The 12,371-nt window shown below is 42.5% G+C and overlaps 1 protein-coding gene across 1 annotated transcript in view; it reads left to right on the top strand.

Annotated features, from left to right (window-relative positions):
* Positions 1 to 11,850, top strand: part of LOC126355268 (uncharacterized) — a 29,364-nt gene extending 17,514 nt beyond the window's left edge. The window contains exon 3 of the mRNA XM_050005554.1: positions 11,594 to 11,850. Within this exon, the coding sequence (XP_049861511.1) occupies positions 11,594 to 11,850 (257 nt within the window). The remainder of the gene's footprint in view (positions 1 to 11,593) is intronic.
* Positions 11,851 to 12,371: the final 521 nt, after the last annotated feature.

Raw genomic sequence — 12,371 nt, forward strand, 5'->3', positions numbered from 1 at the left:
CCAGCAATAAATGTCTTCTGGAGTCGTCCGCTGTAAGGAAATGACACAAAAATTCACAAAATTTCTTACGTAACTTTTAGTTATGAGCTGAACAAGTTATTTCCGGGTTATTTTCGGAATTTGAAGCTTCTTATTAAGGATAGAATTCGCTAATGAAATTTCTATAGAAAGTTTAAGATTGTTATTGACTTGGCAGAATGGCTGAGAGCCGCACGTACTCAACTTGAATAATTATCCATTAGAATGTTGCTAGTTACGATCGAGGCTGTCGCATTTGAAATGCAGTGAAGTGTACTGTTGTGGAGGAAATATAGGGCTCGCAAGAGCTGTAGCGCACAATACTGTTAGCTGCAATGACTGCTGTCTGCGCCGCTCGCTGCTGACATACAAGACAACTCTTGTTCTATCTGGATTGACCTTCGCCAATCAAACGCTCCCTACACCTTGATGAAGTCAGGGACTCCTATTCGTCCCTAGTCTAACTATTGGCGTGGTATACACCTGTCAGATAACCAGTCCACCGCGATGCCACTTAAAAATTCGCTCGCAGGTGTTTAACTATAACTCTGTCCGTTCACACCGCACAATAAGTGTGGCGGTCAACACAGTGAACAATGCTTAATCGCAAGAACTCAATATAGAATCGCACTCCGATTCGCTTTCGACAGAGGTGCTCTCCCAGTGAAGTACTTAGAAAGACTTGTTCCTCGCTCTTTGAGTACACGTATGAGCAGACACGCTCTCGTTACGTGTTCTCACTACAAGAGCGACAATGGAACGGCCCCTCTCCACGCTAGACATGAAGGGGTATATCTTTTGGTCTCTTCCATTACTCCTTCAGCTCAAGGCGTCAGAAATATTGTGTGCCAATCAGCATTGCTCTTCTAAACCGGGAGAATGACGTTTCGTTTAAGGCGACCATTCCGGAAATCTGTAGCATCGCCGTTTGGCGTTTGCTGTCTCATTGTGAAAACCTCTCAAATTGTGTGCTACGTTTGTAAAGAATGTGTAGGCTGGGCGCTCCCATACAATGTAGCAGAATTTGCTTTTAAGCCGGACACGGCGTCATTCTTCCTTTCACTCGGGCAAACGTTGTCTGCTCTAGGGGCGGTCACCGGCCGACGTAGATAGGTTGACGTGTCCTCTGAAGAGACCGGCGCCTCTGCGTGCGGTTTGCTTCTCCCAAACTAAAAGCCCCTACGACCGTCGTGTCTTGAATGTGTGTGTGTGTGTATGCCTGCCCTGAGTATTTCAATCTCTGTGCAAACTTGTGATTAACTAGTTATTTGCATATCGTTTACATGAATTCATACAACATTGGCTTTATCTTATCGAGTTGGGGTCGACTAAACCGTCTTGACATGCGGAAAATGATTGTAAGGGTGGAATATGTAAGCAATGAAGGTCAGGGGACTACGACCTCTTACATACCTCCCTCCTTCTGACAAAATGTTTGTCTGGGATTTGTCAGTGCCGAGAAAAACATTGATACAGTGAGGCAAAAATTGTTCTTTCAGATTTTCTAATAAACGTTTTTCAGCTATTTTTAACAATTTTTTTCTAATGATTTCTTTATAGCTATTGTTTCTATTTTTTTAATTCTGCAATTTATGTTTTGTTGTTAGGCAAATATAGACTTTTCAAAGGTTGTTATTCTTTGTCATTGCCAGTACGTGTCTCTGTTTTTACAATGTTAATTTTTTTAAACTCGTTAGTGTACAGTGTATCATGTTCAGTGTGGTTATATCTTTTCTTTAGTTAAGCTTTGCTTGAATGTTCACAAAAGCACTGTTGCGTGACTTTGTTTTATTTATTTACGCATTATTTGTGTCACTGCTTTAAGAGTGAATATGTGATTTTTATCTTTATTCTATCCTCTTTCAACCTAGGATTAACCAAAACCTTTTTTATATAAAAAGCTAACTTGGCTTTACAGGGATTTTTGAGATTATCTACGTATACTAATTAATTTTCTTTGCATTATATTTTAAGGTCTCTATCACATTATGGGCTTTACATATATGATAAAATAATTAGATTTACAAGACGGATTTTTTTTTATAAATATATCATTTTCGTAACTCTACATTTGTATTTTATCAGTCTTTTCGTTTTGTGCTGCGTCAGTTTCTGTGCTCGACGATCCCCACTGAAATACTGGTAGGCATCGACTCATTTGTATGGGTGTCACAAATCATGAGAGAAGCACTCCAGCATGCGCTGCCGGGTCTTAATTGTTGACATTGTCACCGTGGTACGTTTAACCAATGATGATGACAGTGATTTACAGCATAAACAGTGATGTCTTGGTACTCCTTTGCTGTCACACCTGGGAGGGTATGGCGGTTCGATGATTGTAGTTGACTATTGATGATTGTCACCCAGTATTGTGCTGTGATGTCTTGGTACTTCACACCTGGTTCGGTATGGCAATTTTGATGATGTGGTAGAGAGAATACTGTTCATTTTGCTGAATCTATTTCTAGATAATGTTGGTTGGTACTAATTAATATTCCGTTTGCCGTTCGCTTGCATTTGTTTGACGATTCAAGGTTTATTTTTGGAGAGGTGGTTGTAGTAGTTGCCATGCCTTAAAGTTCATAGACAGATGTTTGTAGCAGTTTGCTTTGTAGGATGGGAAAGAAAGGTATCTTGCTGTCTTCTGCCCTTCTTCATCTTGCATGCATCTACTGTTCTTCTCTTCTTTCTTGCATTCTTCTGTTCTTCTTGGGCTAGGAATATGTGAATTTTAGTGTAGGAGTAATATAGGATTTGTAGGATATGGCTGCCTTTCCAACTGTTACTTGATGAGTTTGTAGATCTTAGTAATTTTCGGTACCTTCATTCTCGTCTCGTCATATTATGATTCTCCCCACGCTCTTCTGTTGTGTAGCAGTGTCGTGACATATGAAATGTCCATGCTGCGCATTGTCCTTTTGAAGTCTAACCTGGTTGCAACCTGCATTTCCAGTGTGCCGTTGGTCTTCGTGTTGTTCTTATTTCCCAACATGTCTGTCCCTCTCCGTCGCTATCTCGAAGTATCTGGTGTTAAGAGAGCTGGTGATAGGTGTTGGTGGTGAGATTTTGACTCTATACAATGCAATATTTATAAAAATGAAGAAAATTATTATTTACTTCTTATAATTTAATTAAAGCATATATCTATCATTTTTACAGCCTACCACTTCTTCATTCTTTTAATTGTTGTGTACCATTTATTGTTTGTGTGCATGTTGTAGTGTACTTGATACTACAAGAGATTGTTGGTGTGTATTGTGTCGCTCTTTCTTTTACTTATGTTGTTCTGTTGATCTATTAATTTAACTTTTATTTAGTGGTTAGTATAAGATAGGGTGGACGTTAGTTTGCCTAACGTCTCCATTTTTCAATTCAATCTTTACGTTTTGCAGTATTCGGTGGCCTAACTTCTACATCTGGTTTCTCTTTGCTGTGTTGTTCTTGTCTCTGTAGACCATAATTTCGTCTGTAATTATTCGCGCCCTAGTCTCGCCAGTTCCTGTTTCTGACATCTTGACCTGTTTCAAAGTACCCTTGACCGTTGGCATTTTGATTCCCAAACCCATATCCACCTCTGTATGAGTGTCCATTACCGTTCCTGTTTCGGTTCCAATTATTCTGGTTATCGTTTCTATGCGAATTTTCCCCATTGTGCCACTGTCCTTGTCTGTTAAACTGCCTGAAATTATTGGTGTTAGGATTACGATTATTATTTTTGGAATATTCGTTCCTAGTCCTCTCCTTTTGCTGTACCCTCTCCTTTCTTTTTCCTTTCACCTCGTCTTCTTTAAACATAAATTCAAGTTCCCTCAAAACCTCTTTGAATACTTCATTTTTTCCTACTGTCGCCTGTTGATATTTTACCCGTAATTTCATTCTACATAGACGTATCAGCTCTCCGTTACTGTATGGTTTGTCTAGGCATTGATTCTTTTTGTCCGTTGTATCAAAGAATTTTACCACGCTTTTCTCTCCTGAGGTTTCATAAGGTGTCATCTGAAGTAACTCGTATTTAATTTTGTTTTGCGCCTCCTTGGACCAATATCTTTCGAGAAATGCTGTTATGAACTGTAGGTAAGACGTACAGGTAGCCGCGATCTTCTGCGTCACCTCTGCTACTGTCCCCGACATGTGAGCTACGCTCCAGTGGTTTGGTAAGCCTACTTGAAACTGATCGATGAGTGTGCGTGAATGCGAGTTACCGCCTTCTTCGTTGAAATGTTGAAATTATATAACTGTAAGGAAGTTGTCTGTATAATACCTACTCACAAATCCGGTTTGTGGCTGATTCATGGACTCAAATAATCTGCCACTGCTTGTGTCATCGTCTTTATTCTCTGGTAATCTACTGCCTGTCTGCCTATTCTCAATTTCCTGGCTCATATCCGCGTCATATCGTATCATTGGTGAACAAAAGTGTTGTTCGTGTGTTTCTACTCTCGTCGTTCGTGGTATAGTACCCGTGCTGCTATTATCTTGTGTCATTGGATTTACTGGTTTAGTTGCCTGTCTTTCGATGGGTATCGGCTGAATGTGTGTGTTCCGTTTTTCTGGATACTGTGCCTGGTCCTACGGCATGTCATGTATTACTTAAATCGGTGTTTTCTGTTTCGATTTCAGCGCGAGTGTTATGTCTAGCCTTGGTTCTCCTTGAACTTTCTTAGACGGTGCATGTTCGTGTACTGAATAAATGCTTGACGTGTCAGTTGTTTCGCTACATGTGTAGTCGTTCTCGATCTTCTCTTTGATAGTTCATAACAACTCTGTTCGAAGCTTTTCAGACTGATCTTTGTTTTTAAGTTCTATTTTATTGATCCACTGAGCATATTTTTCCAGTGCATCCTTTGCCACCTTGCTTTGAATTGCTTGTTCTTCCGAAATTTGTATTGCTGTACGAGTGGCTTTTTTCGTAAAACGTTCCACCTTTTTGTCAACGTTTACGATGTCCAATTGGACCTTGTCCACGTCAGTGCGTAATTGCTACTGCCCTTGTGTTAGTATTTGAATTCTTTCTCTAGATGCTTTCGCGTCTTTGTTTATCTGAGTGATGTGACTATCAGTTCTGGCGATCCCTTCTTCCATCTTGATTTTAATTTGTTGGATCTGTGTCTTAATAGCCTGATTATCCTGTTTCAATTCGTGATACTGTTTTGTCATCTGTGTATTAATAGCCTGATTCTGTTTCGTTATCTGTGTATTAATATCCTGATTCTGCTTCGACATACTAGCGTTCATTTATTGTAACATCTCCATGATCGCGTCCTGTCCTGTAACACTACCTTCTGCTGAACTATGCATTCTCGATCTGTTGTTTTCCACTAGGCCAGTTACGTCGTTTACTGGGCTATGCTGTGGCGTTTCTAAGTTTGATAACTGCAATAACCCGTGTTGAGGACTAATTGCGTTTGTCATTGAACCATTACGTGGCGCAAACAACTCCGCATTCTGCCCTCTCTATTGTGTATGTCTTGTGTTTGCAGGTACAGTTGCGTCTGTTACGGAACCTTTTCGTGGCGCTCGTAACTCCGCAAAATTCTGTGTCTGTTGTTGGGGCATAATTAGAATGTGTACGATAGGTTTGACGTATTCTAAAGGTTCCCCCTCTTCCTCACTGTCTATTTCTCTTTTAACGTTAGCTAACTGCCGGTTCATTGACTGTATTGACGCGTATCCTGTCCCTGAATATGTGACAAACAAACGCGTTTCCTGTGCTCGTTTCGCTTCTAATCTTTGCCATTTCCAACGTGGGCTGTTTATTTCTGGCTCAGAATGTGTCCTACCTGGAATTTCATATTCTGGATGTTCGATGTTCTCGTCCCTTCGATTCCCATCTGTCTGATTTGTCTCAATTTTATCCCAGTCTAACTGAGCCTGCTGATTCTGCTGCTCCCCGACTGTCCTATTCTCCGATTCACCGCATGTCCTATTCTCAGGTTCACCTTCTGTCTTATTCTCAATGAGCTCGTTTACTTGCTGTCTATCTGGTTGATTCTCCCCCATCTTGTCTACTTGCTGTCTCTCACGTAACCATTTGGCTTTTGCCCTCGTTAACATGGAAATTCTTTCAACACACCACAACCCTATCTACAAAACTGTACGACCACTTAACGAGTTGGTTGAACCAACAACAACAACAACAACAACGTCGTGACTTCTTGGGTAATGTTCTGTCTGCTCTGCTACAGTCTCCAATCTCCAACTGTGCGCTTGCAAAGGGAGACAAATGTAATTTCTTAATTCTAACTTATATGATGCTGCGTCACACTGCGTCTCTGCGTCTGTGCCTATCACTCGAAAAACCTATGCTACACAAAAACAGTAAAAAGTGCAAAATTTTCCAAAACAATAACACACGCCCTTTTCCCTAAAATTCTGCTTTCTTCACTAGCTGTACCTATTCTGATCCCAATCTTTGCAAATAGCTATTTAATACATGAAAGAATGTCCTATTTTACCTATCTGGCAGGTTCGCCATTTTCTGTGAGCGTGTGGGTGCTATTCTGTCATTCTGCACAATGGATTAATCTGGGATGTACCCTTTATCCTGTGGCTCCTACAACATGCAATTTCCACCCCCACACTACTGCAGAAGTTAGACAGACGCTCCTAACGTTCTAAAGAGAAATACCTGAAAAACTTTCAGCAATAAATATCTTCTGGAGTCGTCCTCTGCAAGGAAATGACACAAAAATTCACACAATTTCTTACGTAACTAGTGGGATACTTGGGTACTGGAGTAGTGCTAATTAGTGTAAGAAAACCATGAAACTAACGAAAATTATTACTTATTTTGCAAAAATTCTGAAAAATCACAATGACACTTTTAGTTATGAACTGAACAAGTTATTTCCGGGTTATTTTCGGAATGTGAAGTTATCTCTTAAGAATAGGATTCGCTAATGAAATTTCTACACAAAGTTTAAGATTGTTATTGACTTGGAAGAATGGCTGAGAGCCGCGCCTTCTCAACTTGAATAATTATCCGTTAGAATGTTGCTAAGCACGGTCAAGGCTGTCGATTGTAAAATGCAGTGAAGTGTACTGTTGTGGAGGAAATATGGCTCTCGCAAGAGCTGTAGCGCACAATACTGTAAGCTGCGATGACTGCTGTCTGCGCCGCTCGCTGCTGACAAATATAACTCTGGTTCTATCTGGATTGACCTTTGCCTATCAAACTCTCCCTACGCCTTGATGAAGTCAAGGACTCCTATTCGCCCCTAGTCTAACTATTGGCGTGGTACGCCTGTCAGATAACCAGCCCACCACGATGCCACTCAAAAATTCGCTCGCAGGCGTTTAACTATAACTCTGTCCGTTCACACTACACAATAAGTGTGGCGGTCAACACAGTGAACAACGCTTAATCGCAAGGACTAAATATAGAGTCGCACTCTCGACAGAGGTGCTCTCCCAGTGGAGTACTGAGGAGAGACTTGTTCCTCGGTCTTGAGTACACTTACGAGCGCACATGCTCTCGTTACGTGTTCTTGCTCCAAGAGCGACAACGGAGCGGTCCCTCTCCACGCCAGACATGAAGGGGTATATCTTTCGGTCTCTTCCATTACTCCTTCAGCTCAAGGCTTCAGGAATATCTTCTGCCAATCAGCATTGCTCTTCTAAAACAGGTTAATGACATTTTGTTTAAGGCGACCAATCTGGAAATCTGTAGCATCGGCGTTTGGCGTTTGCTGTTGCCCTGTGATAACCTCTGAAACTGTGTGCTATGTTTGTAAAGAATGTGTAGGCTGGGCGCTCCCACACAATGTAGCTGAATTTGCTTTTATGCTGAACATGGGGTCGTTTGTCCTTTCACTCGGGCAAACGTTGTTTGCTCTATGGGCGGTCCCCAGCCAATGTAGACAGGTTGACTTGTCCTCTGAAGGGACCGGCGCCCTGGTGTGCAGTCTGCATCTCCCGAACTAAAAGCCCCTGTGACCGTCATGTCTTGAATGTGTGTGTGTACGGCAGTCTCGAGTATTCCAATCTCGGTGCACAATTGCGATTTACTAGTTATTTGCATGTCGTTTAGATGAATTCATACAACATTGGCTTTATCTTATCGAGTTTGGGTTCGACTGAAGCATCAAGATGTGCGGATTATGATTGTGAGGGCGGAATATGTAACCAATGAAGGCCAGGAGATGACGACGTCTTACACCTGTGATCCTCTCTTACTTTCTTGGTGCGTTCCCACTTGTTTGTGTGGAATACTGAGTCAACATAGCACAATATAGAAGGAGATATTATGCACATCAGTATAAAAGGAGGCCAATATATTTTATTCTGTGTAGTGGGTATACAGTTACTACTGAAAATTGTATACTCTGCTGTCATAGTTAAAGGAACACTCAGAAGAAGCTTTTGGTAACAATTACTCATTTGCCCTGTAATGATGTATACTGATGTGCCAAAACTTTACCACCATTGTCCACCACGATACCGAATACAATCTACTGTTGATGTGGGCACATGATGCAGTAAAGACAGTACGAGAATATATGTGGAGCAGAGACTAATGAGGAATCATACTAGCGATGATACGGGCCTCTAACGGGGAAATCCATTGATATAAGCAACTTCGACAACGGGCAGATTATTATGGCCCGCCTGGGAACGAGCATCTTGGAAATGGCGAAGATGGATGACTTTTCGAGTGCCAACGATTCAGCATCTATGGAAAGTGGGTGTAGACCGGTGAAAACTCGAATAGGCTCTCTAAAGCAGAATATGCTGTGACTACTGGCGAAACCGCCAAAAAATACAGGGGACCTAAAAGTCTGTTAACATCTGAAAGTGCATTAATTCACGGAATAATGTAGATAAACATGTAAAAAATGACACACGTTCCTGAAATGACATGTTTTAATGAAACCGAAAATGAGTCCAAAAACTGGCCCCTACACGCCAATAACATCGTTGTCAGCGTGAGGTATGCCGATATGTTACAGAATCGCTTCATCTCTAGCCTGGCTGACAAACACCACCACTTCCGTCAAGCTTTGGTTGTCAGCTCCCAAGACCTTAGTCTGTGTGATATTGGTGTTAGGGTTACCTAAGGTCGCAAGTCTACTGCGATCGTCCGACCTCATCAAGGATGCTAAAAGACAGCATCTGATGGCAGTTTCCCACTATTCCTACTGATATGTTTTACAGTGCTATTCAAAACATTGTCCCTCGACTACAAACATAATTAATGACGGGCTACACGCTGAGTATTTGTTACAAACGACTTGCTAAAAATCAATTGTTACGCTAGTTATTGCTGTTTATCACATGAAGCGCCACTGTTGGCCATTTTGTGCACGTTTTGGTTTCAGCAAGCACGTGTGTCAATTTTTACTTTCCTATCTATATTATACTGTGAAGTATTCAATTTTCAAATGTTGACAACATTTTAGGTCACCTTGTACATTGCTGGTGCAGAATCACGTGTTGCGGAGCACACAGTTCAGAATATATTGTTGATCATAGGCTCCTAAAACAGAAAACCCCAACCAGTTGCCACGTTGACCCAACGACATTGTCAATTACAATCGCATTGACCGCGGTATCATCGAGACTGGACCGTGGATCAATGGTCAAATGAATCAACTTTCTTGTTGAGGTAGATTGACCGTTTGTGCGCGGATACGCCGTCATCTTAGAGAACAGGCGCTGGGAACATGCAGTGCGCCACGAAAAAAGACCACTGTGGGCAGTATTACGTTATGGAGGACATTGATCTGAGCTCCAATGAAGTAATATAAGACACGTTGACAGCTTTAGACTAAGAGAAAGATACTTTGGGCCATTTGCACTCCTTCATCCTGATGTCTTCCAGGACGGCGCTGGCATCTTCCGCCACGATAACTGTATCACAACGCCAGAATCGTGCTGCGTCGGTTTGGGGAGCGTGATGTTGGAATCCAGTTGATGTTTCCGTCACTAAAAGCGTCTAATATGAACTCGCTGGAACACATCTGGCCACTAGCTTCGTACCCGGAAACTACCGGCCAGTAATTTACGTAAATAGCATGATCTTTGCCTAGACATCTGGTACCACACACCTCCGGATACCTCGGTAGGTATTGTCAAGTACATGCGACGCAGAACTGCTACCGTATTGCATTCTAAATGTGGACCAACTTGCTACTGGAGATGTGGCCGTAATGTTTTGGCTGATCAGTGTTGTTGAATTTTCTGGCTTCTCAAACGCATGAGATAAAGAATTTCTACAGGGTGGTGCAGGGGAACGGGAAATTTTGAACGTTACGGTTGGCAGCACTGTAGCGCCGGCAGATGTTCGAAACTTTGCGCAATTGATGTGAACGCATTGCCATTGAGTATTCATGGAGAATTGGACTGCTGCGGAATGTGCAGTAGCTGTGAGAGCGTTTTACGAAAATAGTGCGACCGCCGCGCAGAGAACATTTCGACAGCATTACCAGCTTGGACGTCATGAACGTGTCCCATCAGCGCATGCGATTATAACGTGGGTGCGTAATTTTGAAGAAACAGAATCTGCCTTGAAAAAGAAACCTCCAGGTGGCATTCCAACGGTATGTACTCCAGGGAACATTGCAGCTGCTGGAGCTGCAGTCGAGAGAAGTCCTCGCCGCTCCGTTCGACAGCATGCATCTTCGCTAGGGATTAAGCGACGAAGATTACAAAGAATACTGCTCGAATTAGACTTCCATCCCTATAAGTTGCAGATTGTGCAACACTTACATGAACGAGACCCAGCGTCACGTATGGAGTTTAGTAGCCAGATATTGGCTAAAATCAACGAGGACGCGAATTTCCTTGGTAACTTCAGACGAAGTCCATTTCCACCTGAACGGATTCGTGAACAAACAGAATTTTCGTTATTGGGCACAGGACAATCCTTGTGTTTCACCAGCGACCACTACATAGCGCCAAGGTCACAATATGGTGTGCTGTATCATGTCATGGTGTTATCGGCCCTTATTTTTTTGAACGTGAGGATGGTAGTGCAGTGACAGTAACATGCGCTCGATATGTTGAAATGCTTCAAACATTCTTTACACCGAGACTGTACGAGCTTAATCTTAACGTCGAAAACACGTGGTTTCAGCAGGACGGAGCCACATCACACACTGCTCGACAATAGATGGCAGCAGTTTCTTCAGTTGTTTGGAAGACGCATTATTTCACGTAACGGCGACATTGCATGGCCTGCGAGATCCCCTGATCTTAGTGTGTGCGACTTCTTCCTGTGGGGATATCTTAAAGGCAAGGTGTACCGTACACGTCCTGCAACAATCCATGAACTTAAGGAGAACATTGAAAACGAAATCACTGCCATTCCCCAAGATTTGCTATACCGCGCATTCCACAGTTTTCATAGCAGGCTGTTAGAGTGTGAAGGCCGAATGGCAGCTCATCTTTCCGATGTCATCTTTAAAAAGTAAAGAGACACTTTTGGACATTTTGATTGTAAAGGCATACTGAATACATTCACTTTCGTTAATAAATTACTAGTTTTATGAATTTATTGATGGAAATGACGTTATTTCGAAATTTCCCGTTTGCCTGCGCCACCCTGTACAAAGCTACATTCGCTCTTGCCCGACAGGTGCCGAGATTGACCAACAGTGGCCGCAAGGAGCGGCAGGCGACATGGTGGCCAACAAACGGGATCTGCTGGAGGAGGAAGATGGCCACGGAGTAGAGGGCGAGAGGGGAGAGCGGGTGTGCGCGGAGGCGGCTGACACGCCGGCCCGGAAGAGTCGACTGCAAGACCTGAAGGGCGGCGAGCACAAGGTGGAGAAGCAGGAGGAGAAGAGTGGGGCACAGTGGGGACGCAGTCTCCTGCGCTGTCTGCTCAAGTAAGGGAGCTCCAGCAACAGACATTACTCACCAGGGTAGCGCTGGTGTTGAGCTGTAGTGCAATTCCGTCACATGGTCGTCACTGATTTTACTGGATAAGCAACTAAAGCACAGTGAATGTCAACTCTTTCTAAATACGAACTTCAATGAGTTGGTTGTATTTAAGTCTTGTTGACACCAGTGCTTGCGTAAAGCTAAGCTTAAAACTATTTACTAATCCCTGACTGGTGTTCCTATTTAGCTGCCTCTGCTGCTGAGTTTTATGCAATCTGCAACGTTTTTAAGCACCACAAACAAGATTTCCATATTCCCTCGCTCGCTGAAAAAAAAAGAGCAGCATCTTTTTGTAGAAAATTCAATGTAGTTAATTTTTTACTGGAATGCGTTATCGTTAGAGGCCGTAGTTTTCGAATTAGTCGTCAAGAAAGTACAAAAGTGACCTAAACGCATTTTTTTCAGTAACTCGAAAACGATGTCCTGCAGCGAAAACTTATTCCAGTACAAAATTTAACTACATTAATTTC

Source organism: Schistocerca gregaria, chromosome 3, assembly GCF_023897955.1.
Source record: "Schistocerca gregaria isolate iqSchGreg1 chromosome 3, iqSchGreg1.2, whole genome shotgun sequence".
In the NCBI taxonomy this organism is placed as follows: domain Eukaryota; kingdom Metazoa; phylum Arthropoda; class Insecta; order Orthoptera; family Acrididae; genus Schistocerca; species Schistocerca gregaria.